The following is a 22,560-nucleotide window of genomic DNA, read 5'->3' on the forward strand; positions in this document are numbered from 1 at the left end:
GCGCCCTCCGCCACCGCCCCTCAGAGGGAGGGGAAGGCAGCGCCGCCAGGCGGGGCGGGCAGCAAGATGGCGCCGGCGGTGCGGGGGCTGAAGGGCTCCGTGTGGCAGAGTGAGTGACTGACTGACGGACTGACGGAGTGCGGGGCTCCTGCCCCGGCCCCGCGCCAGGAGCGCCCTGGGGCCGGCCGGTGGGCGCGGGCCGGCCGGGAGCTCCCCGCTGAGGCTCCGCGTAGCCCCGTGTGAGGGGTCGGGTGCCCCCCAGGTGGGCTCGGGGCCGCTCCCGGCGCGGGCGGAGCGTGTGGGAGCTGAGGGGCCGAGCGGGGCTGGGGTCGGGCCGAGCGGGGCTGGGGTCGGGCCGGGCGGGGCTGGGGTCGGGCCGGGCGGCTCTGCGGCAGCCGGAGCCCGGCGGGGGCGGTGGGTGGCGGCTTCCCCGGCTGTTACAGGTGTGACCCGGCGCGCCGGGGGGAGGCGGCTGCCCGCGGGTGCCCGCAGTGACAGCGCTGCAGAGAGACGCCTGTGCCTTTTCCCGAGATAAGGGTGAGCTCTGCAGGCTCCAGCCCGCCCGACGGGCTCTTGGACAGCCTAAACTCAAGTCAGCTCTTGGAGCGCTTCTCTGTTACCTCCGAGGCGCTGCTTCTGGAGAGCGCTCCTGCCCCAGGAGGGGCTCTCTGCTCTCCCTCACGGAGCGGCACCTCCCACTTCGCGTTTGGCTTCACGGTTTTCGGTAGAAAAAGCTGAAGGTGTTCTCAAGTAGTCTTGCAAATGAACTGCAGATTTTTATCTCCGTGTTTTGGAGCAGGTTCTGCCGGAGTTTGTTACAGAAAACGAAGTTGTAACTGCTCCCTTCCTTGCTGGAGTCGAAAGGCTTAGAGTGATTCAGGTGTGAGACCTTTGGGGAAGGGCACTAGCAGCCGCCCCATCCCGAGCGTAATTGTGCTGAGGCTGTGACTCCGTGAGCTGCCCAGCCAGCCTGGCCACTGCCACGGGAATGGGAAGGCCGTGCTGCCGTCATGTTTTCATTTTTCTCCTCTGCTTCCACCTGAAAGCTGTTTGTTTGTGTCACTGGAAGTGAAAAGCAGACTGCTGCTCTGGAGTTCGCTCCTCAGTTGCTGGCACCTGTACTCTGCCTGTATGAATTAGATACCTTTGTTTAAACTTAACCTTTAGAAACCTGCACCTCTGCTGTTTTGCTTATCCTGCTGTCTTGCTCTGGTATTTGTGCCTTTGACTGTACAGCCAATGTTTTGTCTGCAGATATTTTATAGAAGACCTGGACCTTGAAAGGGAATAATTTGATCAAAGCATGTGTGTATCACTAAGGGCCATAAAGACTTTTGAAAATGGTGTTGCCAGTGTGAGGAGCAAAGATTAGAGGAACAGTGAAGCAGTGTGAATAATAAAACGTTTATATCACAAGCTTAGTTGAAAGGAACTTCTGAAATGAATGCTTTGTTAGGCAGCTAGTTCCTCTTGTCTCTCCAAGACTACAACAACAATGAAAATTGATGAACTAAGTTTTAGCCATTGTCTGGCACTTTTTAAACAGGTAATTAATTGAAGGCAATAAATTGCTGCTTCTTAATGTTTCAGCAAACATGTAAGTTGAGGTTTTTGTTAAGGCTGATTTGTCCAAAAATAGTGATGCTGATGCTTTATGGGGCAGCTTGTGTCAATGTGTGTCTTGTCCCTGCTCTGTAAACAGGCTTAGAAGTTACACCTGTGGTGTGTGGAATTGGAGCAGAAGTGTGTGGAAAAGTTAATTCGCACAAGTTTGTTGTCAGTTAAGCTCACAGTTACGAGGACAGAGAAAGGTCCTTGTATTTAGGAGACAGTAGTTTCTGTGGATATAATCATGAAATACAGAGAGCTGCTGTATATAGTAAATCTCTAAATGAAGCTCTTTCCATGAGGAATTCTGTCTTTTATTTTTTTCCCCAACTTTAAATTGTTTTGTAGACTTGTATATTAAGTTCTAGCCTAGCCGTAAATAGCTGTATTAAATTTTGTAAATGATTCAGCATTTCTGCAGTTCTGGGTTTTTTTTGTATCGCTTGCTTAACAGTCCTTTCTTCAGGAAGTGTGTTATAAAGGGGTCATTAATTTTGCCAAGGTGTGGTTTGCTTCTTTTTTTTTTTTTTCCCACACAGGGTTTGGCAGCCTGCTGTTCTGTCAGGTTTGTGTATAGTTCTTTTCCTAGACTGTGAAGTGAAGGTAGAAGAAAAAAAGCCTTTGTAAAGTAATTGAATATATTCAGAGAAGACAAAATCTGAAAAGGTAGTTAGGGTGTATGGTTGGTATAAAATCTGTGAGAAGAAAATTAAGGCCTGGAGAGAAATGGAGCACTAATCTGGGTTTGGTTTTGGTGTGTGCAGAATGCTTGCAGGAGAAAAATGATTGTGAGATCCTGTAAACCATTGTAGGCCAGTTATTTGGGTGAAGCAGCTGCAGGTTGAGGGCAAAATAAATAACAGTGATATAAATACAGCAGGGACAAGTACACAGTGTCTGGTACACTGATAGCTTGGAATAAACTTTGATTTTATTATGGGAGAAAACCGGCTTCTGTTTTTTAATTGCAGAAATAAGGCTCAAGACAACTGAGCTATGAATTTGTGTGTTCTGGTGTCTTTTGTAGGCAAATATTGTAGAAAAATTATAATATTTGAGATTTTGGACAAAGTTGTTGGGCACTCAGGTTATTAAAAGGAATTCTATGTAATGCTAAAGACTAATTAATCAGCAAGAGTGTTCTCAAAAAATATGAATGTTAATAAAATTTTGATGTGGTGAAAAGCTTGTTGTGACACCTCTGTACAGTCCTAGAAACAGGCAGGGAGAGTTTGTGGTGAAGAATTCTGTGAAGGTATTTATCAGTATGTGGTTTTTTAAATTTTCTTTTTAGAGCTCTGAATATATGAGTCTAAATGGATGAATAATTTTTTTTTCTTTCTTAGTAACAATTTGATTCCTCTAACTGGTAAATTGTTTCTTCTTACAGAGTTGAAATCAGCAGTATTTGATGACTTTAGCAAAGAGGAAGAATGGAAGGTACAATTTTGTTAAAATTGTTATAAGAATTCTGTCATTACTTGAACAAGAAATCTGTATAGCTGAATAGAGAAGAAATACTGAAAAATAATGGCTGGAATTTTCACTTAAAGTTGTTTTCGTCCAAGTAATACATTTTACTTTTGGCAGCTCAGATCTCTGTATAATACATATTGAAAAATCTAGAGGCTAGTACAGGAAGAACAGATGGTTAATAGTCTTTTTTTTTTTGTATTAGTTGTGAAGAAAAATTAGAATCTGTGTTTATCTTCCCTTTTCTTTTGAAAGACTTGTACTTTATTAATTTCAAAAATTACACTGCTCTGAATACATGTGGAGCAGGTTTTAGCAGTATGATACCTGTTAGAATTGCTTAAGCTATAAAACAGTTTTAAAATAAGTACAGATGTATTTGAGCAGGCCATGGGGTAAATTAGCAGGAATTCAAAAGACTTGTGTTCAAGTGAAACTTTCAAAGTACTTTCTAGTATGAGTAGGGGGAACAAAGTAGATATTTAAGATTGAACTCATCTTTGGAAATCCTCTACATTAGGAACTGCCTTCTAAGGTTAATTTCCCCCTGCAATGTTGGTGTATGCAGCTAATGAAAAAAAATAAGAGTAATAAAATAGTTTTAGCTTCAAACTTCTATGGCAAGCTGTTGAGGAAATGACATGGGTGTAATAAAGCTGATTAATTTATCTAAATACTTGTGTGTTTTCTTTAAATATATTTAGATAATGCTTTTAGATGATTACACTGCTAAATTACTGTCACTGTGCTGCAAAATGACTGATCTACTGGAAGAGGGTATCACAGGTAAGAATAATTCTTATTAATACACCGATAGCAATATCCTGGTAAGAAAAAGGGAAAGACTGAAGTTGATAGTACTCTTGCAAGAAATGGTCTTTATTTGGCTGATGAAGACAAGTAGTTATGAGATATTAAAACCTTTCAGGTTATGGGATATTAAAGACTTTCAGGTTTCTACGATAATTAGTCAGTTGTGATTGTTTTTTTTTTAATGGAAAAGCCAAATGTTTCTCTGCCTGAAAGCTCAAATCCCCCTTTAAAATATTTTTTTCTAAAGATTGCTCTAAGATTTTTGTTTGTTTGTTTGATTGGGGCTGCCTTTTTTTTTTTTCTTTTTTTTTTTCTTTTTTTTTTTTTTTTTTTGGGGTTTTTGGTTTGGGGTTTTTGGTGGGTTTTTTTGGGAGGTGGAATGGGTGTTTGTTTGCTGATGCCTATTTTGGAAATTGAAATAAATTCCCAAAACGTAAATGAACTAGTTTTAATTAGCTTTAGGTCTAGATTTTTAGAAATGCTTGTGTAAGCGGGCATTGTTTAGACTTATTCCACAATAAATAACAATATTCCATTGTTATTTATTCCACAGTACTATTCTTATTCCAATTATTTGGCCTAACGTGATTATTCTGGAAATACAATAGTAGAGGTGTATCAACTTTGCTTTTTGGTGTATATTTTAAATAATAAGTGCTACTTGTCCTTTGTGAGAAGCTTTTGGTGAGCATGTATCCTCTTCATCAAGAAGAAACCTTTTATTTTTAGTGAGCACACTGCTGAAAGGAACCTGTCTTTCCACATCCAGATGTCTGACATTACTTATCTTCCTTGTTCTTCCCCCACAAAATTTCTGAGCCACAAGAATCTCCCTGCATTCTCAAGCTACTGTATTGTAACACTATACAGTAATGACTTTATTAAACAGAGAAAAACAAGAGATGAGTGAAGCTGATTTGTTGAGAATGTCTTAATTTGTGCCTGCAATTATGTTGAAACAGAGTAATTGCCCAGGAAATAGGCAAACAAAGGACAGAAGAGGCTGTAGTCCAAAATGATGCCCTGCATAGTTTCTCTCTCCCTCTCCTTCTGTGCTGGACAAAGAGCTGTCTTGCCAAGAGAGCTCCTGCTGGGCCCCAAAGTTGGAGTGTGTTTCCATTGCCATTTTGTTGTAGAAGTGTAGAATACCTAGGAAGAATTTATTCCTCCAACTTTAGTTTTTAGTAAACTGAGAGTTGAGAAAACCTTGTGGTAACCTTCTGTATATAAAATAAGAAAGAAATAAATCAAAGCTCTTGGCAGAAGGTCCGTCCTTACTTCTAATATTGTAGACAACTTGATTGCTGTTACTTTATTTTTATCAACCGTATATTAAAATATGTGCAGTGTTTTCCTTAAAGATGCATAATGTTCCTAATTATAAAAATGTAATATTTCTTACTTTATAGTGGTGGAGAATGTATATAAAGCCCGTGAGCCTGTCCCACACATGAAGGCAATATATTTAATAACTCCCACCAAAAAGGTTAGTATTTTAAAGTGTTGGAAGATATTTCAGACTGAAAATACCCCCCTTATTTTAAAATGTTAATTTACTGTGTACAGCTATGCAGTACTTAACTTCTGCATTTTCTGTGATACTCCTCTGTGTTATGCTCAATTTCCCAAGGTGAAAAGAGAATGCAGTGACACTGTGGAATGTGTTGCAAAGGTGTATCTTGTGGTCAGTGTAGGCACTGTATCATTGCTTAGCAATTGTAACCTCACTGAAATGAGGTTACACTGAATGTTTTATCGCATGATGATGTAATATATTGAAAAATAGAATTCAAAGTAATAGTTCTAATAAGAGATTACTGGTGCTTCCTAAAAATCTCGAGAAAATAAATCTCAGCATTGTTACAGCTTGAAATTGATGCCAATACTATGATGTGTGTGCTTCCTGAAATGAGCTTGGTGCATGACTGACCATCTGTAATTGCTTGTTATTCTTCATCTGGAATTCAAAAGCTTCAGTGCTTTCTTATATGTTGAATTGCAGTATTCCTAAGTGGCGGTTGGTAATAGAGCAGGAGGAGATGAGGGAGAAACTTTGTCTGCTATGTGTAGAAAGACAAAACATTGGCATGATGTTGGCTTTTTTTTTTCCTTGTTCTTCTTGTCCCTGTAAGTCTGTAGATGGACTGATTGATGACTTCATCACTAAATCATCCAGCAGATACAAAGCAGCATACGTGTATTTCACTGACTGTAAGTAAGCTTTTGGGCTGTAGTTTGGTAACTTTATGTGGGTAAATAAGTAAGCTGCTCACTTCTCTTGTGTGTTGTTGAAAATAAAAATGAAAACTTTGGGCCCTGTTTCTTGCAAGAAGGTTTGAGACTCAAGTCATTAACCATATATCTGGGTTGCCAGGCTGTGGTCACCCTGCTGTGTGGCAACAGTAATTTCTTTCACAGTTATCAAACAGTCTTGATTGTTCTCCACCTCTGTTTTTAATCTAGGTAATGTAGTTTTATTTTTAAGTATTCCAGTCTTCTCCTATTTTGGAGTGTGGAGGAAGACAATTCAAGTCAAACTATGTATCTATACATAAACAAAATAATACTAAAAACATAACTGCATGAGGACTTTCTGCAAGAGCTGTGTTAGTAATTGGTTGCTTCAGGTAGTTCCTTCGGACCTGTGAGGCAGCTTTTTCCCTTCCCTGAGAGAAGGGGCCACTGAGCCCTGGCGTACACGACCTCAATTGTGTAGCAAAGGCAATTAGTGGGAACAGGGTTAATGTGACTGCACATGCCCCTGCAGTCAGTCACTGTGACTAAAATGGCCTGGAAAGAAGGCAAAACAAAAAACCCAAATGTGCTGCTGAAGGCAGAGACTGAGGCCTGCCTGTCTTTATGGACTGTGTGTGTCTGCTGCTGGATGTTCTCAAAGCAGTATTAAATTACTGTCCAAATTCTTGCTTTCTTGTTTAATTTCATGCTGAAGCAGCATTTACTGTTCTGGAAAAGTACTGCTATCTTGCTGTATGCTCCCTGGTTGCAAGTGGGCAAGCATTCAGTTTGAATACTTGCCAAAACTTTTCCTGTTGAGAGGAATAGCTCCTGAGTTAGAGAAATAACTCTGTCGTTTCCGAGTCTGTGTAGTATTTGTGTCATCCATGTGTCCTTTAAATTCAATTTCTAGACTGGGATCCAATGTAGCCTGGAACTGTGATGGAACACCTTAGAGATCTATAATTAAATTCCATATTTCTGTGTTTTGCTCTTAGATATGTACACATGATTTCTTTTTGTAGCTTGGGAAATGTTTTTTCTCTCCAAAATGACAAGAAATATCAGAAATAATTCCTTTGATAAAATCAACATCCTTCACAGTTGTAGATTGCCGATGAGTGTTCAACAGCCTTTTGATTGCAAAAAGCCGGTAGAAATTGAGCAGTGGTGCTTTTCAAAAAAGATCTCATAAACAAAATATCGATTATATGATCTATTTTACTTTAGGAAGCCTAGGCAATTTTTTTGTATTCTATGGTTAATTAGATCTTAATTTAGAATTGTCTGCTCTGAATACTGTATGCTTATAAGTGAGCTGACAGCTGGAATAGTACAAATTATTTATACTTAGTCTTTTTTCCCCCCTAGTTTGTCCTGACAGCCTCTTCAATAAGATTAAAGCTTCATGTGCAAAATCAATAAAGAGATGCAAGGAGATCAACATTTCCTTCTTCCCTTATGAGTCTCAGGTAAGTTTAATCCGTAGTCTGGAGGAATATTTTCAAGTGCTGCTGGCCTTTTAGAAAACAATGGAATAGAATGTAGCTTTTGACTGACAAACTCTATGTGTGATATTTCCATTTGGGCACAGTTCCAGGCTTGCTTGTGCTTTTCAGATGAAAACAAATACTCTTGCACTCAAAGGTTTACTCTTTGCACTTGACCTCTTTGCAAGACTGGTGTCAGTTGCTATAGGAAGGTTAAAGAAGGAATCTGTTCCCTGAGAGCAGGCAAGTATTCTGGTTGGTCTTTAGTTAGAGTTGGTTACTGCTGATACTGAGGTGTTACTTTGATAGGTTGGGTAGGTTGGTGCATGGGAATAGGAGTAAGTAGGACTTGGTGAAAGTCAGGAAAGGAGAACAAATGGACTAAGAGATCTGAACTTGACAGTTTTTTCAGTGAGGGGAAAACATAGAAATCCTGTTTTCTCAAAGATCTGTACTACCAGTGGAAACCAGTGGGTGCTTTCCATGTGCAGCCACACGGTGGGTGTTGTGTTGAGAAATAATTTGTTGCTCATGCACTTCATCAGACACAGAAGGCTGAAGTACACACTGATACTCACTAAAATGGTGAAGCCTCCAAGCTCTACCCAGTTCTGGGAGCTGGAGAACTAACCAATGTTAGTTAGAACTGACAAATGTTTCCTGTGCTAAACATTATCAACATATCAAGAGTGACAACTCCTATGTATACCAAGTGGCAGGCGAATGTAGGAGAGGTTGCTGCTATCCCTGTCTCACCGTGGTGCTGTTTCCTGGTTTGAAGACACAATCCTTTTTATTATAAAGGGTTCTTTATTATTTTGGTTGAGAATCCGTCAGGGGGTAATAAGTATGGTGGCCTGTTTGTTTGCTTTACAGTGAGGTTAATGTTTACAAGTTTTGTTTCAATCTGGTTTTGGGAGCCCTGCCAAGTCTGCTCTTCTGTACCAAAGAATGCCTATGAAAATATTGTGGTCCTGGTTCTCTGGAGGACTTGCCATGAAAGCAGAAATCAGGACTAGTTTTCTGAAGTTGAAAATAAGCAGCACTTAGGCTGGGCAGCACTCTTCTTGTTTTTATTTTGTATTCTCTGTATCTGGGGTTGTGAGAACCTTGTGAATCCTTAGCAGAGGAAGAGTGTTAACTGGTCTGCCTGCTTTGTGGGATGCTAAGAGTAAATAAGCAGGCTGAGTTCTGGGCAAAGTCCAGGTGATTACCCACTCAAGAGAAGCAAACACCTTTATCTGGATGGACATTCTTCTTTGACTCTGTAGTTACAGAGTCCATCTGCAGCTAGAGAAAATCCATTTACTGACAGTGGGATTATTCCCATGTTTGCATTCTATTTACAAAACTGTTGAAAAAGCTTTTCATCTCTGTAATACGAAGCTAGTTTAATTAAGATTTAATGCATTTAAGGAATTTCAGCTATTGAAGGTAAATTCTTCATATTAAAAGCAGATACAATATGTAAAACTTTATTTTAAACCAATTTAACCTTGATACCTTCTATGATCATTCTGATATTGCATTGTATAGCTCTGTACAAGACTGTTGGGTGTTTAGTTCCTTCCTTCCATCCATCCTGCCTTCCATCCTGTAGGCAATTTGAAAGATAGAGTAATTTATGTAGGAGAGCAATAGGGGAAAAGTCTGAGATCAAGGAGATGAGCTCAGCAGGGATAGAGGAATTAAGTTTGTTTGACTTTTTTTTCTGAAGTGTCCTATGTGTGACTTTTTCTTGCAGCATAGTATTTTGAATTACTAGCAAACTTTTTACCAGGTGTTTTGGCAATCTGCAAGTTGGGCCTTTTTTTCCTGCTTGTGCTTTATGTAGGTATTTACTCTCAACATCCCAGATGCTTTCTACCGCTGCTACAGTCCTACTCTGGAGAAGACAAAGGATAAAGATGCTGTACTGCAAGTCATGGCTGAACAAATTGTTACATTATGTGCCACACTAGATGAGAATCCAGGAGTACGATACAAAAGGTGGGGCAAAATTAGTGTTTTATAGTAATTGCTTTCACTTCTAGGGCTTACCACATTATTTGGTCATAGCTCCAGGCTGCAGCATAGTTTGATTTTTTTTTCTTGCGGTTGTGGATTAATTGTTTTTAATGCACAAGTCTGAAATATGGAATGATAGGAATTTGTGAAGTGTAGGTAGAGCAGTGTTTTTCTGTGTACATTCATGTAACAGACTTGCTATATACCCTGTCTTGTTCTGAATGGTTTGTTTCATGTCTGGTCAGCAGGGTGACACTGATATGCTGCATTCTTGTATGCCACATGCAGAATCCTCTAACAGAACTGCTGCTGTTTGGCCATTTGCAGCTCTGCTTGGCACCAAGGAATTCAGAAATTGCTGGGGCACATGGGATCAGGATTTCTTGTAGTAGAGATATTGAGAAGAATGACTCTTTTGAGCTTTGAAAGGGATTTACTATCTTTGAAGTTGAAGTAGGCTTCTGAAATTGCATTCAAGGACTGCATTCTGTGGTGTAATTATTCCCTGCAAAGATAACAAATAATTGCTTGGCTGTTTTTTTGTTCTTTTTCTTTTTTTCTTTCTTGTTTCCCACCTCTGTGTGAAAATTCAAGTGCTGGGCCACGTGCCAGCTAATGCCAGTCTTTTGGCTGAAGCTATTTCTGCTGTGTGAAATACCTGAAGCATTCAAGTATATGATATCATAATGTAGAAGTGAAAATATATTGGAAATATTTAGAATGGAGTTCAGAAACTCACGAAAGGATGAATCTTGGGAATTTTTTGTTGTAAAGATTTTTTGTTGTAAAGATTTTGTTGTAAAGCATTTTAGTGTTCTGATGAAGAAATGTAAGTTATTTTTGCATGCTTTTTTCCCAGCGGACCCTCTGATAGAGCCAGCAAACTTGCACAGCTTGTTGAAAAAAGTCTTGAAAACTACTACAAAACAGATGAGAGAAGCCAAATAAAGGTAGAAAGTGAACTAAAATGTTTGAATTTTTTTTTGTAAGTCTGGGGGGAAAAAAATCTTTGGAATATTGTTCTACAATTAAGATCTACAAATATAGATCTTATTTAATAATAAAGGTAACTAGTTGCCATTTAGTTGTTTTTGTGTATGAAAGCAATGTAGAGGTAATAACTGTTGGAGTAAAGCTGTATTTGTATGATCAAACTGCTTTTATTTGAAAAATTAGCCCTATGATAATGTAGAGGGATGCTACAAACCTGAAAACCAGTGGATAAGTGTTGTTTTAATGTCACCTTCCATATGGCCATGTGTAAAAGGGGCTTCCTGTGGAATTGAAATGTTTCCCCTGAAGGGATTTATTGTCCACAAAGGTTCAGCTGTTCACATAAATAGTGGTTTTGATCTGTCACTACAAATAAGGCCTGATTAAACACAAAGCCATGGGATAAACCATTCCGACTTTGACTTTGTGTTTTGCTACAGAAATAAATGTACCTGCTGCTAGTGCCACTTGACTAAATCCCAAAATAAAACTTCCAGTTTGGAGGTGTTTTTCTGTATTGCAGCACCATCTGTTCTGCAATACAAACAATGAAGTTATTTATTAAATCTCTGGGCAGCCTTTTTTGGGTTTTGTTTGCTTTTCTTTTACATTTTTTGTTCACTAGATGAATAAGATTCAGACTTCTGAGTGTATTGCAGTGGGCTACGAGCATTACCTTAAAATTAGTGTTTAAAACCATTGTATATCGTTAAAATGTTCAAACACTTGGACCATAGTGCAGTGTTTTTCAATTGTTTTTCTAAAAGCATCTGCAGTGCTGTGACTTAATGCAAATAGATTTAACATGCATTAACTTTGTACTGTATGTCTTAAATTTGTGTTTGTTTGATGGCTTTCTAGGCTAAAACCCATTCCCAACTAATAATAATTGATCGTGGCTTTGACCCAGTATCAACTGTACTCCACGAGCTCACCTTCCAGGCAATGGCATATGATCTGCTACCCATTGAAAATGATACTTACAAGCAAGTACTTGGAAAAAAAAAAAAAAAAAAAAAGGCTAAATAGTTTATTCTTGATTATAAAATCCCTGAAATTGTTTAGCTCAATTGCACCATGGCAATATTAGCTGCTCATATTGCATAATGGTTGCTTCACTTATTGTTAGTCTTTCCTCTTGGATTTGTAACGTCATCTTTTTCTTGACTTCCTCCCTTAGCTGAGATTAGGTAGGATTTAATTGGCTTCTTTGCTAAGTTTTGAGTCCAACAAATTGCATTTTTTAAGAGCTAAGAACCTTGCACTGCTCTTGAAGTAGAGCCTTGGGAGTGCATATTGTGATTCTCTAGATGTTCTTTCATATTCTCAACTTTTTTTGGCATAATAAGATAAGCAATACCACTGACTGAATACTGAGAAAGAGCTAGGTTATTTCTCAGGAATGTTCACTTTTGTAACTCCAGTCATATAATTTGTGTAGTTACTAAAATTTATGTGTTTTATTGTAAATACATGTTTAAATCAGTCGTGTTCAGTTTATAAGCACTGTTTGGAGTAATGTAATGTTAATTTGCCTAAGTTATGTGCTTTACTGTCTGTTCTGACAAGTATTTTGGTAGGGCTTTGCTTTCTGATGACCCACTACAGCAAAAGAGACCTGATGGCCTCCTTGTTTAGCCAGGCAGAGAGGAATGTGTATCTTCAGTCAGAAGCACTGGGTGAAGGTTTTGATAGAAAGTGCAGAGTTCAATGAATCTGGGTTTGATTGTGGGTATGAAGATGTAGCAGAGTATGTTTTCTAGGTAGTCATGATCTGACTTTCATCATTAATCTTGTATTTTTTTCATTCTTTTGCTTTCTGGCAATCTACACTGTGTGAGTTTCTGTAAATGTGGAGATACTATGTGGCATGATTGCTGTCTTATTTTGAGTTTATTGCTGTTTATATTCATGTAATAGCTGCTCTGTAATGCTGTGCAGCAGTTTCTTTTATATGTGAAGTACTTTGTCCTGTTTAGCATTTTGTTGGTGAATGTGACTTCATTTTCCTTTAGTTATAACGTCTTATAGTACACAGAGCAAAAACTGCACTTGACAATTGCAGCGTGTACTACTTTGTGCAGTTTGCATTTGAAACCAAAGGGAATTTGACATTGAAAACTGAAGAGAAACTGAAGTGCATGTAAATGTGTGCTTAAAACTCTAGTTACTGTTGGTTTAAAAGAATGTCCAGAAGCTATTGCCCCAAAAAATCTTTCTGAAATTCATCTGCTGCTCCTGTGTTAAAATATGTAATCTGTAAAATCCTTCTGTAAATTATATTTTGTCAGGCAATAGCTTGGTTTATAAATTAAAACCTTTGTCTGCTACTGCTGTTACCTTTTACATTGATTAAACTGTTACAAATGTACTGTAATAAGTGATGAGAATTAGGGGAAACTCAAACCTGAAATAATTGTCTGTATTTTCTCTTGGAAGATACAAAACAGAAGGCTCTGGTGGGAAGGAAAAGGAGGCAATTTTGGAGGAAGATGATGACCTGTGGGTGAAGATGCGGCACAAGCATATTGCAGATGTGATAGAGTATGTGAATAAATAACAAAGCCAACTGGTTGGTTTCTTTGAGAGGGGGTGTGTTTGAGCTGTTCAGGGGGAATACAGGCAGTAATGAACACGGTTTGCAGTACAGATTGGATTCAGTTAAGTAATCAATGCCAGGAGGAAATTGCGTTTCAAAAATATGATATGTACCCAAGTATGCAGTTATACTATACTTCTCGTAGTTCTCGAGGTAAATGGAGATCAAGTCATTTCCTGGCCAGTGTTTTCAAATATTTTAAATTTGAAGGGATTATTTTGCATACAGTACTACCAAACTGCTGCATCAAATGACATTATGAAGATACTGCCAATAGAATGTTTAATATTTCCTTTGTAAAAAATCACTCCTTTCTCTGAAGATAGACCTGTATTTCACACTTTTAATTTCCTTCAGAAGTTCTTGTTGCACAGTTCTTTTAAGATTTTAAGAGAGGATTTAAGAACTCAAGTGCTGCTGCCTTTAATTTTTTTCCTCTTTTCTTCAGGGAAATACCGAAACTTTTGAAAGACGCTTCATCAAAAACAAAAGCAGCAGAAGGAAAAGTAAGTATGTTGAGGTATTGTTTATTCTGGTAATTTAGGTTTTTTTTAGCTGATCAGATCCATGGAGCTCTCAACTGGAATTTTCAGGGGTTGTGGTGGAAGCAAGGCAGCAACTAGAAGGGAAATAAGCATGTCTTTTATTGGGGGAACAGATTTTCAACTTGTGTCATTTCTTTCCAGTTATCCTTATCTGCTCTGTCCCAGTTGATGAAGAAGATGCCACTCTATCGTAAAGAGATTAGTAAGGTAAGGGGTCTTTTGTAATCACAACTTCACAGTAAATTCTGTGCACTTTGTTTTGTTGAAATCTAGTTTTAGTCTGCCATTTTCCTGTGGTGTGGTATATAGCAGTTCTCCAAATTAATGTTGTCACCTACTGTAAAATTTAGAGAAGAAAACTTGTTTCCATGTGTCTCATTTTACTGTATAAAAGAAGGAAATAATTTGTCTGCTTTAAAGATTGAAGATATCAGTTTAATGTTTTCCAAGGTATTATGAGGGTCAGTCTCTTAAGTGAAGGGAAACACAGAAAATGCTTGATGGTACTGAAGGATTGACTCTTGTAGCCAGTAAAAATGATGGATATGCTAGAAAAAAATTCAAGCTACAGCAGCTTGTGATTTATTTTTTCTTTTTTCTTTTGTTCTTTCTGTCTTATAGCAAGTTGTCCATCTTAACATAGCAGAAGATTGCATGAGCAAGTTTAAACCTAACATAGAAAGGCTCTGTAAAACAGAACAGGTATGTTTAAAAAAGCCACAAAACCAACAGCAACTTTGTGAGTATTGCAAGTACCACTCTTGTTTGCAGGAATAGAAGCTTGTTCTGACTGACTAAACTACTATGTCTCTTCCTTTATTTTGTGATCAGTTTTTTGAGGTGGTAGTATTAAAACTAAGTGTAGTATATAAGGTTCTTAATCTCCAATAAAGAGGTATTCCTAAGAGTTTTTGGGGTTTTTTTTGTCTTGAAATCTGGCTAATTTGTATAAGGATCACCTTTGTGTCTGTGGCTCAAAACTCCTATGAAGTTACTTTAAGATACTGTGCAGAGGGAAGCCCTTTTTACATGTCTGGGAAAAACACCTTTTAGTGTGAGGCATTACATTGTGACTATAATTGATGTTTCTAAGAATTCTAAATACCACAGTTTTAAATGTTTAAGTGTTATATAGTGTTATTATAATGCTGTAACTATTGAAATAAATGCCAGATATGTCGTACTGAGTTTAAACTGATACAGCTTGATTGTTTCCTGAAATCTGTGGTTTCATAAAAATGCCTTTCAGAACATACAGAACAACGTTGATTTAAATTACTTTAATGAATTTAACCATGATGTCTCTTCTTATTTTTAATTAATTTAGGACTTGGCTCTTGGAACTGATGCAGAAGGTCAAAAAGTAAAAGACTCTATGAGGGTCCTCCTTCCAGTTCTGCTCAGCAAAAGTCATGACAGCTATGACAAAATCAGAGCTATTCTCCTGTATATCTTTAGCACAAATGGTATGACGAGTTGTCCCATTTTTTTTCCTCTGGCCAATGACCTTGAACTCAAGTTTTAGGATCGCATAGTGATTTTAGTTAACCTAAATCTCTGCATTGAAGCTGATAGCTGGGTTTGAAAGAAATCCTGTCCATCCTCTATACCTTCTTTTAGATTAGTAGCAAAGATACTGTTGGTAAGGAGTTTAAGAGATGTAATTCAAGTGTACATTCATACAGTGTTTTAATATAATTCTTACTCTTGCATGTGTGCAATAGTTTGTTCTTATTTTCACATGGTATTGAAGCTGTTAGAGGAGGAGCTCCATGTGTGTTGCATCCTGAAAATTAAGTCAGTGGGAAAAAAAATGTTGTAGAGAAGGAGCAAATTGGCAGAATGTGCATCTGAGGAATCTGTAACAATATTGAGTTTTGGTCTCAAGAATGGACCATTAAACAAAATTTTATCTAAAATATGGTATTATGTTAAACTTAGGCTGGTCACACAGAACAAACAAGAAAGTTCTGGAGTAAATAATAGCCCAGAATGTGTGAGACAAAACTAGTCTTACTCACAATCACTTGGTAATTGTTGTCTGTTTTCCATATATTGAAGGAACTACCCAGGAGAACTTGGACAAGCTGATCCAGAATGTACAAATACAAAGTGATAGTGATATGATAAGAAATTGGAAATACCTTGATGTTCCTGTTATCTCTTCAGTAAGAATGTATTTATTTCTTTTGTAATCTCCTCTCCTACTGTCCAAGGACCTACAGCTCTTTCAGTAACTCTTAGCAATATTATCCAGGTCTGGGTTTGGAAGCAGATAATTACTAGGATTTTTTTTTTTTTTGTGATGTGTTAAAGTGGTAAATCCTTTGAAAATTACTCGTATTAGTTGTTTAAAGTAAGATACCCATAATGTTCCCTCTGCAATTATCAGCTTACTCAGTTCCTTGTCTCTGAAGTTAGTGTTTCTAGCATATCCTGAATTCTAGAGGTATTTCCTTCTGCTACTGAATGCTAATAATTTTCAAAAATCCAAACACCAAATAATACAACCATATTTTGAAAATCTTTTCAGTTTGTTGCTCAGCAGCATAAATACACAAGAAGGGACCGTTCTAAAGAAGAAACCTTTCAGCTTTCTAGGTGGACTCCTGTTATCAAAGATGTTATGGAGGTAAATTTCTCTGACTAATTAATTCATGGGTGCAGTGCAGAAGTTTACTCGAGTGAGCTGTTATAGCCAATCTTTTGAATTCTGTAGTATTTTGAGTTAATTATGTTAAGCACATCTGGTGGGCAAAGTGATCACTTCTAGTCTGTTTCTAATATAGAACTGTTAGTAATTGCTGTTAGTAATACTCCTTATTAGAGGTCATTTTAAAGGTGAAGCAAGTGAAAGCAAGAAGTCCTTTGGAACAGCTTGTCCTGGAATTGGCAGTTTGGTATAATTTAAAGATCTGTATCTTCTTGGTTTTAACTCCAACGGGTCTTAAAACTGCAATTCCAATTGAAACTGTAGTGTGCTAGAGCCTGGGAGGTGTTACTTGCCTGAAGTGTAGTTTCATTGTTCTTAAAGCTCTTCCTAAGCATCAGTCAGTGACTGATGTCACAGGATAGTGAGTTTACTGGAGTGTTAGTCTGACCCAGTGCTGTTATTCATAGATTCTTGGTGGCTTTCACATGTTCATTTATGTTTTTGGGGACTCTGACTTCTCTCATATGTTGCCATATAGACATTAAATACAGATGAAAAGCTTCTAGTGAAATCTGAACAGCTAAATCAGTAATATGTTTCTAAAATGAGCACTTTTACTCACAATTCCTTGTGATACACAAAACACTTATAATACATTTCAGCGTTTTGTTATGTAGGAGCATTACTCATGAAATGCTACTTGCAATTATTTGTTGGGCTGCATGTGTTGGTATGAAATTCCAGTTAGACATCCTTTGTGAAAGCTGGAACTTGATGGGGTCGGGTCTGTATGGCTTTTAAACATGTGTCTTTATTTTGCACTTCAGGATGCTATAGAGAACAAATTAGATTCAAAAGACTGGCCTTATTGTTCCCGGTGTCCTCCCACCTGGAATGGTTCAGGAGCAGTAAGGTAAATGGTTTAATTTCCTGAAACATAATTTACCCAGATCTCAGTATTTTTGTCGTTTACATTCTAAAGCCTTACAGAAGCGTGCTTACTGAACAGTGAAATAACACATGTAAGGTAATGTTAATGTGCCAAGCCTATATTTTTATTTAAACTAAAACATACTCAACTTGGTTGCTATTTTAATAATTCTTAGTAATGTATAGCTTTATTTGTAGTATCTCCCTTTTGCTTCAAGGTTAGAAATAACATTTCATATTCTCAGAATGAGAAGTTTAAACCCTTGAGCTTAGTAGTGTGAAGTAGTTTCAGGAGTGAATGTTCAGTACTGTGACTTAGGTAAAAAGAATGTTTTATTTCTGGAAGTTATCTCTGCTATGTTCACATTGGTGACATTATTTGGGTTAATGACCTCAGGAAATTAAATTTATCTTCTGTAGGCTCTCTCATTAGGAAGTATGGTCCTGTTAGGCATTTGACCCCTCTCGCCAGGAAGTGGTTTAGACAAGCCCAGGACAGTTGGAGATCTTGAATGAATGCTCTGCTAATGAAAGTGAAATGTGTACTTGCACATTTAATGATTGTCACTGAGAGGTGATTTTTGGAAATTTTTTTTAGCTCCTCTGTACTGTTCCTACTTTCTCTTTTTAATTCCACTAGCTCTTGAACCTCATTACTAATACCTGCCAATTTGAGAGCTTTATCACTTTTTATAGTGTTATTTAAATGGTGAGACAAGTGAATAGACTCCCAAGAGTGTTTCTATCACAGGAATGCTCACTAAGCATGTTCCTCTCTCTGGAATGCTCACTGCACTAATCAGATGCTGGAATTCAGGGAGGGAAACATTAAGCATATCCCAAGTGTGGAAGACACACTTGAATTGGAATTTGTACTAAATAAAAAACAAAAAGGGGAGATACACAGCCTTAGGAAATAGATTTTTTTACATCCACCTGTAATTAAACACTTGGTGGTGTATCCTTGTGTTCCTGGATATGCACTAGGATAATCAGTGCAAGAGAATACTAGAGCAAGTCCCTGTACACTGGAACTTGATCTCTGTCTTACAGGCTGGTGAAATGTGGGAATCTTGAAGGCACTCTAGCAGAGAGGTCAGGATTGCAAATGACTTAACCTGAGTCTGCAATTACTACATGTGTATTTGACTTCTAGGCACTTCAGGCTGCTTCTGGTTTTCCTAGGTATCTGAATCTGATTTGATAACAGGCAAATATTTTCTTTAGTGACTCTGTTCATGTTCAGAGATTTGAAAACGCTGGAGTCTTAGGTTTTTCAATGAAAAATGCCACTGGAATTGGGAGCATGCAGAGTTAAGCTGCTTGGCAGGAATCCTTGGCATGTTAGCAGTGTGGGCAACAAGGTTTTTGTTTTGTATTTATTTTCCCCCTGGTGATACATAAATAGTTTGAGTCATGTGATAATTTAAAGAATTTAATTAAAACAAGTTATCAATTAATCTAAGTTCTTCTGCCGAAATGATAATCAAGCCATGAACTGCATGACAGAAATTGCTACTGCTTATTGACTGTAAAATTTTAACCAAAAATGAATGAGGCAAGCTGTATGAATGTCACCTTGTGAAATGTTCTGCAGTGCACGCCAGAAGCCTCGGGCGAGTGTCAGAGAGGAGCGAAGGAGCGGCGCCAGGCTGATCGTGTTTGTCATCGGGGGCGTCACGTACTCGGAGATGCGCAGCGCCTACGAGGTGTCCGAGGCCTACAAGTCCTGTGAAGTTGTTATTGGTGAGCTTACCATGCGAGAGGGTGGGCTGTGTGCTGTGCTGCAGGTGGTTCTGGGAAATGGGAGCGGCATTCTTCTTGGATTCCCTCTGTTGGTTCACCACACTGATACTACAGTCAGTGTATTAAAACTGTGCACTTCAAAGCATCTTTTCAGGCTATCTCAACTGTTTGATGTTCAGAGGAATTTTTTTGGTTTTTTGAACAGTTATGCTCTACAAAATAATTATATCAGAGATATGTCAGTATATAGTGAACAGGATTTCAAGAGACATCTATTTCTTTGCATTAGTTTCCTCACAGATTTTTGCATCTGCTTGTGCTTTACCTTCAGTGGCACCTGCTACTCTTATTGTTCTTGGAAGTAGGAAAGCAGACAGACTAGTGCAAAATTGCTCACTTTGGAAAGAAGATAAGTATTAAAAACCCCCAACAATCCTAATCAAAATTCCACCCAAAAAACTAAACAAATAAACCCCAAACCACTTTTTCAGTGTAGCTGGGTTGACTTTGCAACATTTTCTAGTTGTGGCTACTTGAGACGCTTTGCATAAATCATACAATGATTAATTGCTTAGGTCCTGAAAACTCCCCTGCTTAGGATTTGGCAATTGGCAGCTGGTGTAGTAATCTCTCAGCACTTTAGAGGTAACAAATGCTTGTTCAGTCAGCTGCTGTGCTTCAAATGAATTTGAAATAGTATTAGAGGAAATAATTAGGTGCTGAAACGTGTACATGTACATGGTATACAGGAGCAGAGTTCCTAGATACAGAACCTGAGCACAGACCTGTGTCCATCTGCAGGGCCACCTGATGGCTGGGTGCAGGGTCATCTAAAGCATTCTAAAATGCTTAAGACGTCTGCATCTGGCATTTAAATTTAGTCTTGAGATTCAGATTGACTGTGTCTACCATCTACCATGATTTTAAATAAATACTCTTCCCTAAAACAATGCCAACCTTGATTCAACCTTGATTGAGATCCAAAGTCTGTTACCTCAAAATATTCAGGGGTATTGTAGGTGTGTTTGCCTGTGGATGGTTTTGCTTTGGCTTAATTTTTATTTGCTGGTTTCATTAGTCATGGTTGAGGTAGGTTTGATGCTGGTTCTAGTTCTGAGTAGTAATGGAAAGACCAGGACAACAGGAATGTAGTTTAACCAGATTATTTCCTCATCTGAGACTTGTTTACAATACCATGTTTAGTGTAGATGACTCTTTCACTGGGGTATCTGGCCCTCACCACAGCACCATCTTCCCTTTTGTTTAGAGATGATTCTTGTAGTTTTGTTTGTAATCCTGATTTCTGATGGAAGGTGATAGTTGTCAAATTTCCACATGGATTACTGAAAGGTTAACCTTTGGCTGTGTTCCTGATTCAGAATTTAGGAATGTTAGTCCCTTCAGAATGACATTACTTGTTGCCTTCAGAGCTGCAAGGTCACGCTTTATGGCAGAAGTTACAATCACCCTCTGTGAGAAGAAGAGAGGTAGTTGTGCATTGAAGAATAATAAGGATTTTCTTTGCTGCTTAAGACTCAAATTTTGTTTTTTTCAAGGAAATGTTGGTCAGTAAAAGCCCATTTTCTGTAACTGGTATTTCTGTGGAACACTACTGTTTGTGATAATCTTGAATCCAGATAGTTTCTTGATTCTAGAATAAAGCCTCTCATTTACTCACTCTTTCACAGGGTGGCAGGTTTCTTGCAGGCTGGGACAATTGCCCAGGTTCAGTCCTGTCTTTCAAACAGGGCAGAGCAGGACATGAAACTCGTGTTGAAAGTATGAGTCCTTGTTTGGATGTCTGAGTGTGGGAAGAGGGACATCGCTTACCTAACAGTGACACTTACATGATGGTGCTTTATATGAAAAGACTTTGAAATATTGCACTTGTCAGTTTTCTAGATGTAGTAAGAAACACTGGCATGTAACTGATGTTTTAAAGAAGGAATATCTGAAAGTCAGAATTTGACTGATACAGTTCATACTTAATGTTCTTTTGTCAGGTTCTACTCATATTCTGACACCTAGAAGACTACTGGAGGAAGTGAAGAGCCTTAGTAAACCCAAGGATATAGTCTGCATTAAGGATGAATAATGTGGTGATGTTTATGATGTATTAAAACCACAAACAGTATGTATATATTCTAATGCAACTGACTTTTCCAAATACTGCACTTCAATACTATATGGTTCCTAATGGGAGGTTGTGTTATAATTTAAATTTGCTGCTTTTGGGGGAGTGGAAGGCAGAGATGTGAAAAACACGTGTGTTTCTTAGGTTCTATTTAGTATTACTTAGGTTCTATTTATTATTGCAAGTGCTTTTTCAAAAGGGAATGTTTGTTCCTAACTAATTATGCTGAAAGTTATTGTAATTCTATATACACTGGAATTGTCTTTGAGAACTGTGAAAGCTTTCTATAATAGAATTTATTTCTAAAAACGACTGAATTAAAAAGGGCACAGACTCTTGGGAAGGGACTTCAAGAGAAAACTTGTAAATACGGGTTTATGGTAAAAGTGTTTCATACAAGTTCAGTGTCTTAAAGTGTAGTGTTTTCTGTAAAAATAACTTGCTGAAAATTCTTTAAATTATGTATAATTGTGAAAAATCTAAAGGTTTTTTAGGTGGTGCTGGGTAAGGTAGATAATTAATCACAGAATTATTGAGCAGTTCCAATCACAGTAAATAACTTTGGGGAAATGCTGTCAACTGTGCACTGAAGTACACTTTATATTTAAGTATATACAGAGATTATTACTGAAGCTTTTTGAAAAAGTTAATTTCTAACAAATTCCATATGATTGTCTTCATAGTCTGTCTGTTTCAGAAGTTGAATTGCCTGTGATACAGAAATTCCAAAACTAAGCATGTTTCTTTGAGTAAGTGGAAGCAAGGGGAAAGCAGAGGACAAAAAGGGAAGCAGCTCAGTGTTTCAGAGGGCTGGGTAATTTGGAAAAGAAAAGCACAAAGCAAACAAAATTACAAAACCTGATGTACTCGAGAATTTACTTTTTAAAAATTTTGTTACAAAGAAATACTTAAATTTGCATTGAAGGGAATAAAAAATCAAATTGTATGAATTCTGTAATACTGGTATGTTTAGGTTTCTCTTTAAAAATTACTTAATTAAAATTAATGAACTTTTAAAGGAATGTTGTGTTTATGTGCCTTGAAATATTAGTTGTATGTAGAATCCCAGAGAAATGTTATAGCAAAAAAGAATAGATTACTCATGGCCTTTTGTTTACATTTTTTCCAATGATAAGTATTTATTTTTTTGTTTTGTGATTTTGGGCTTTTTCCCTTTATTTTTGCTCTGAGGTTAACCAATACCTTCAGAGAACATTGTTGTTAGATGAGTTCATTGAGAATTAATTAGAAGGTGGAAAAAGGTCAAGTTCTCCCCCTACATCAGGGAGGAATGAAAGGGGAGAACATGACATGATTCTAAAATGTTGCAGGAC

The 22,560-nt window shown here is 37.9% G+C and overlaps 1 protein-coding gene across 1 annotated transcript; it reads left to right on the top strand.

Annotated features, from left to right (window-relative positions):
• Positions 1 to 31: 31 nt before the first annotated feature.
• STXBP3 (syntaxin binding protein 3) lies at positions 32 to 22,219 on the top strand. Its single transcript, XM_083867311.1, has 19 exons — positions 32 to 109; positions 2,999 to 3,048; positions 3,786 to 3,867; positions 5,304 to 5,380; positions 6,027 to 6,105; positions 7,501 to 7,601; positions 9,454 to 9,608; positions 10,486 to 10,576; positions 11,481 to 11,605; positions 13,059 to 13,163; positions 13,667 to 13,724; positions 13,905 to 13,970; positions 14,385 to 14,465; positions 15,091 to 15,229; positions 15,825 to 15,931; positions 16,297 to 16,395; positions 17,244 to 17,329; positions 18,944 to 19,092; positions 21,096 to 22,219. Exons 1-19 carry the CDS (start codon positions 67 to 69, stop codon positions 21,185 to 21,187), a joined length of 1,785 nt encoding a protein of 594 aa, XP_083723437.1. The 5' UTR covers positions 32 to 66; the 3' UTR covers positions 21,188 to 22,219.
• The last annotated feature ends 341 nt before the right edge of the window (positions 22,220 to 22,560 follow it).

This window comes from Zosterops lateralis (assembly GCF_965231275.1).
Source record: "Zosterops lateralis genome assembly, chromosome: 9".
Classification (NCBI taxonomy): Eukaryota; Metazoa; Chordata; class Aves; order Passeriformes; family Zosteropidae; genus Zosterops; species Zosterops lateralis.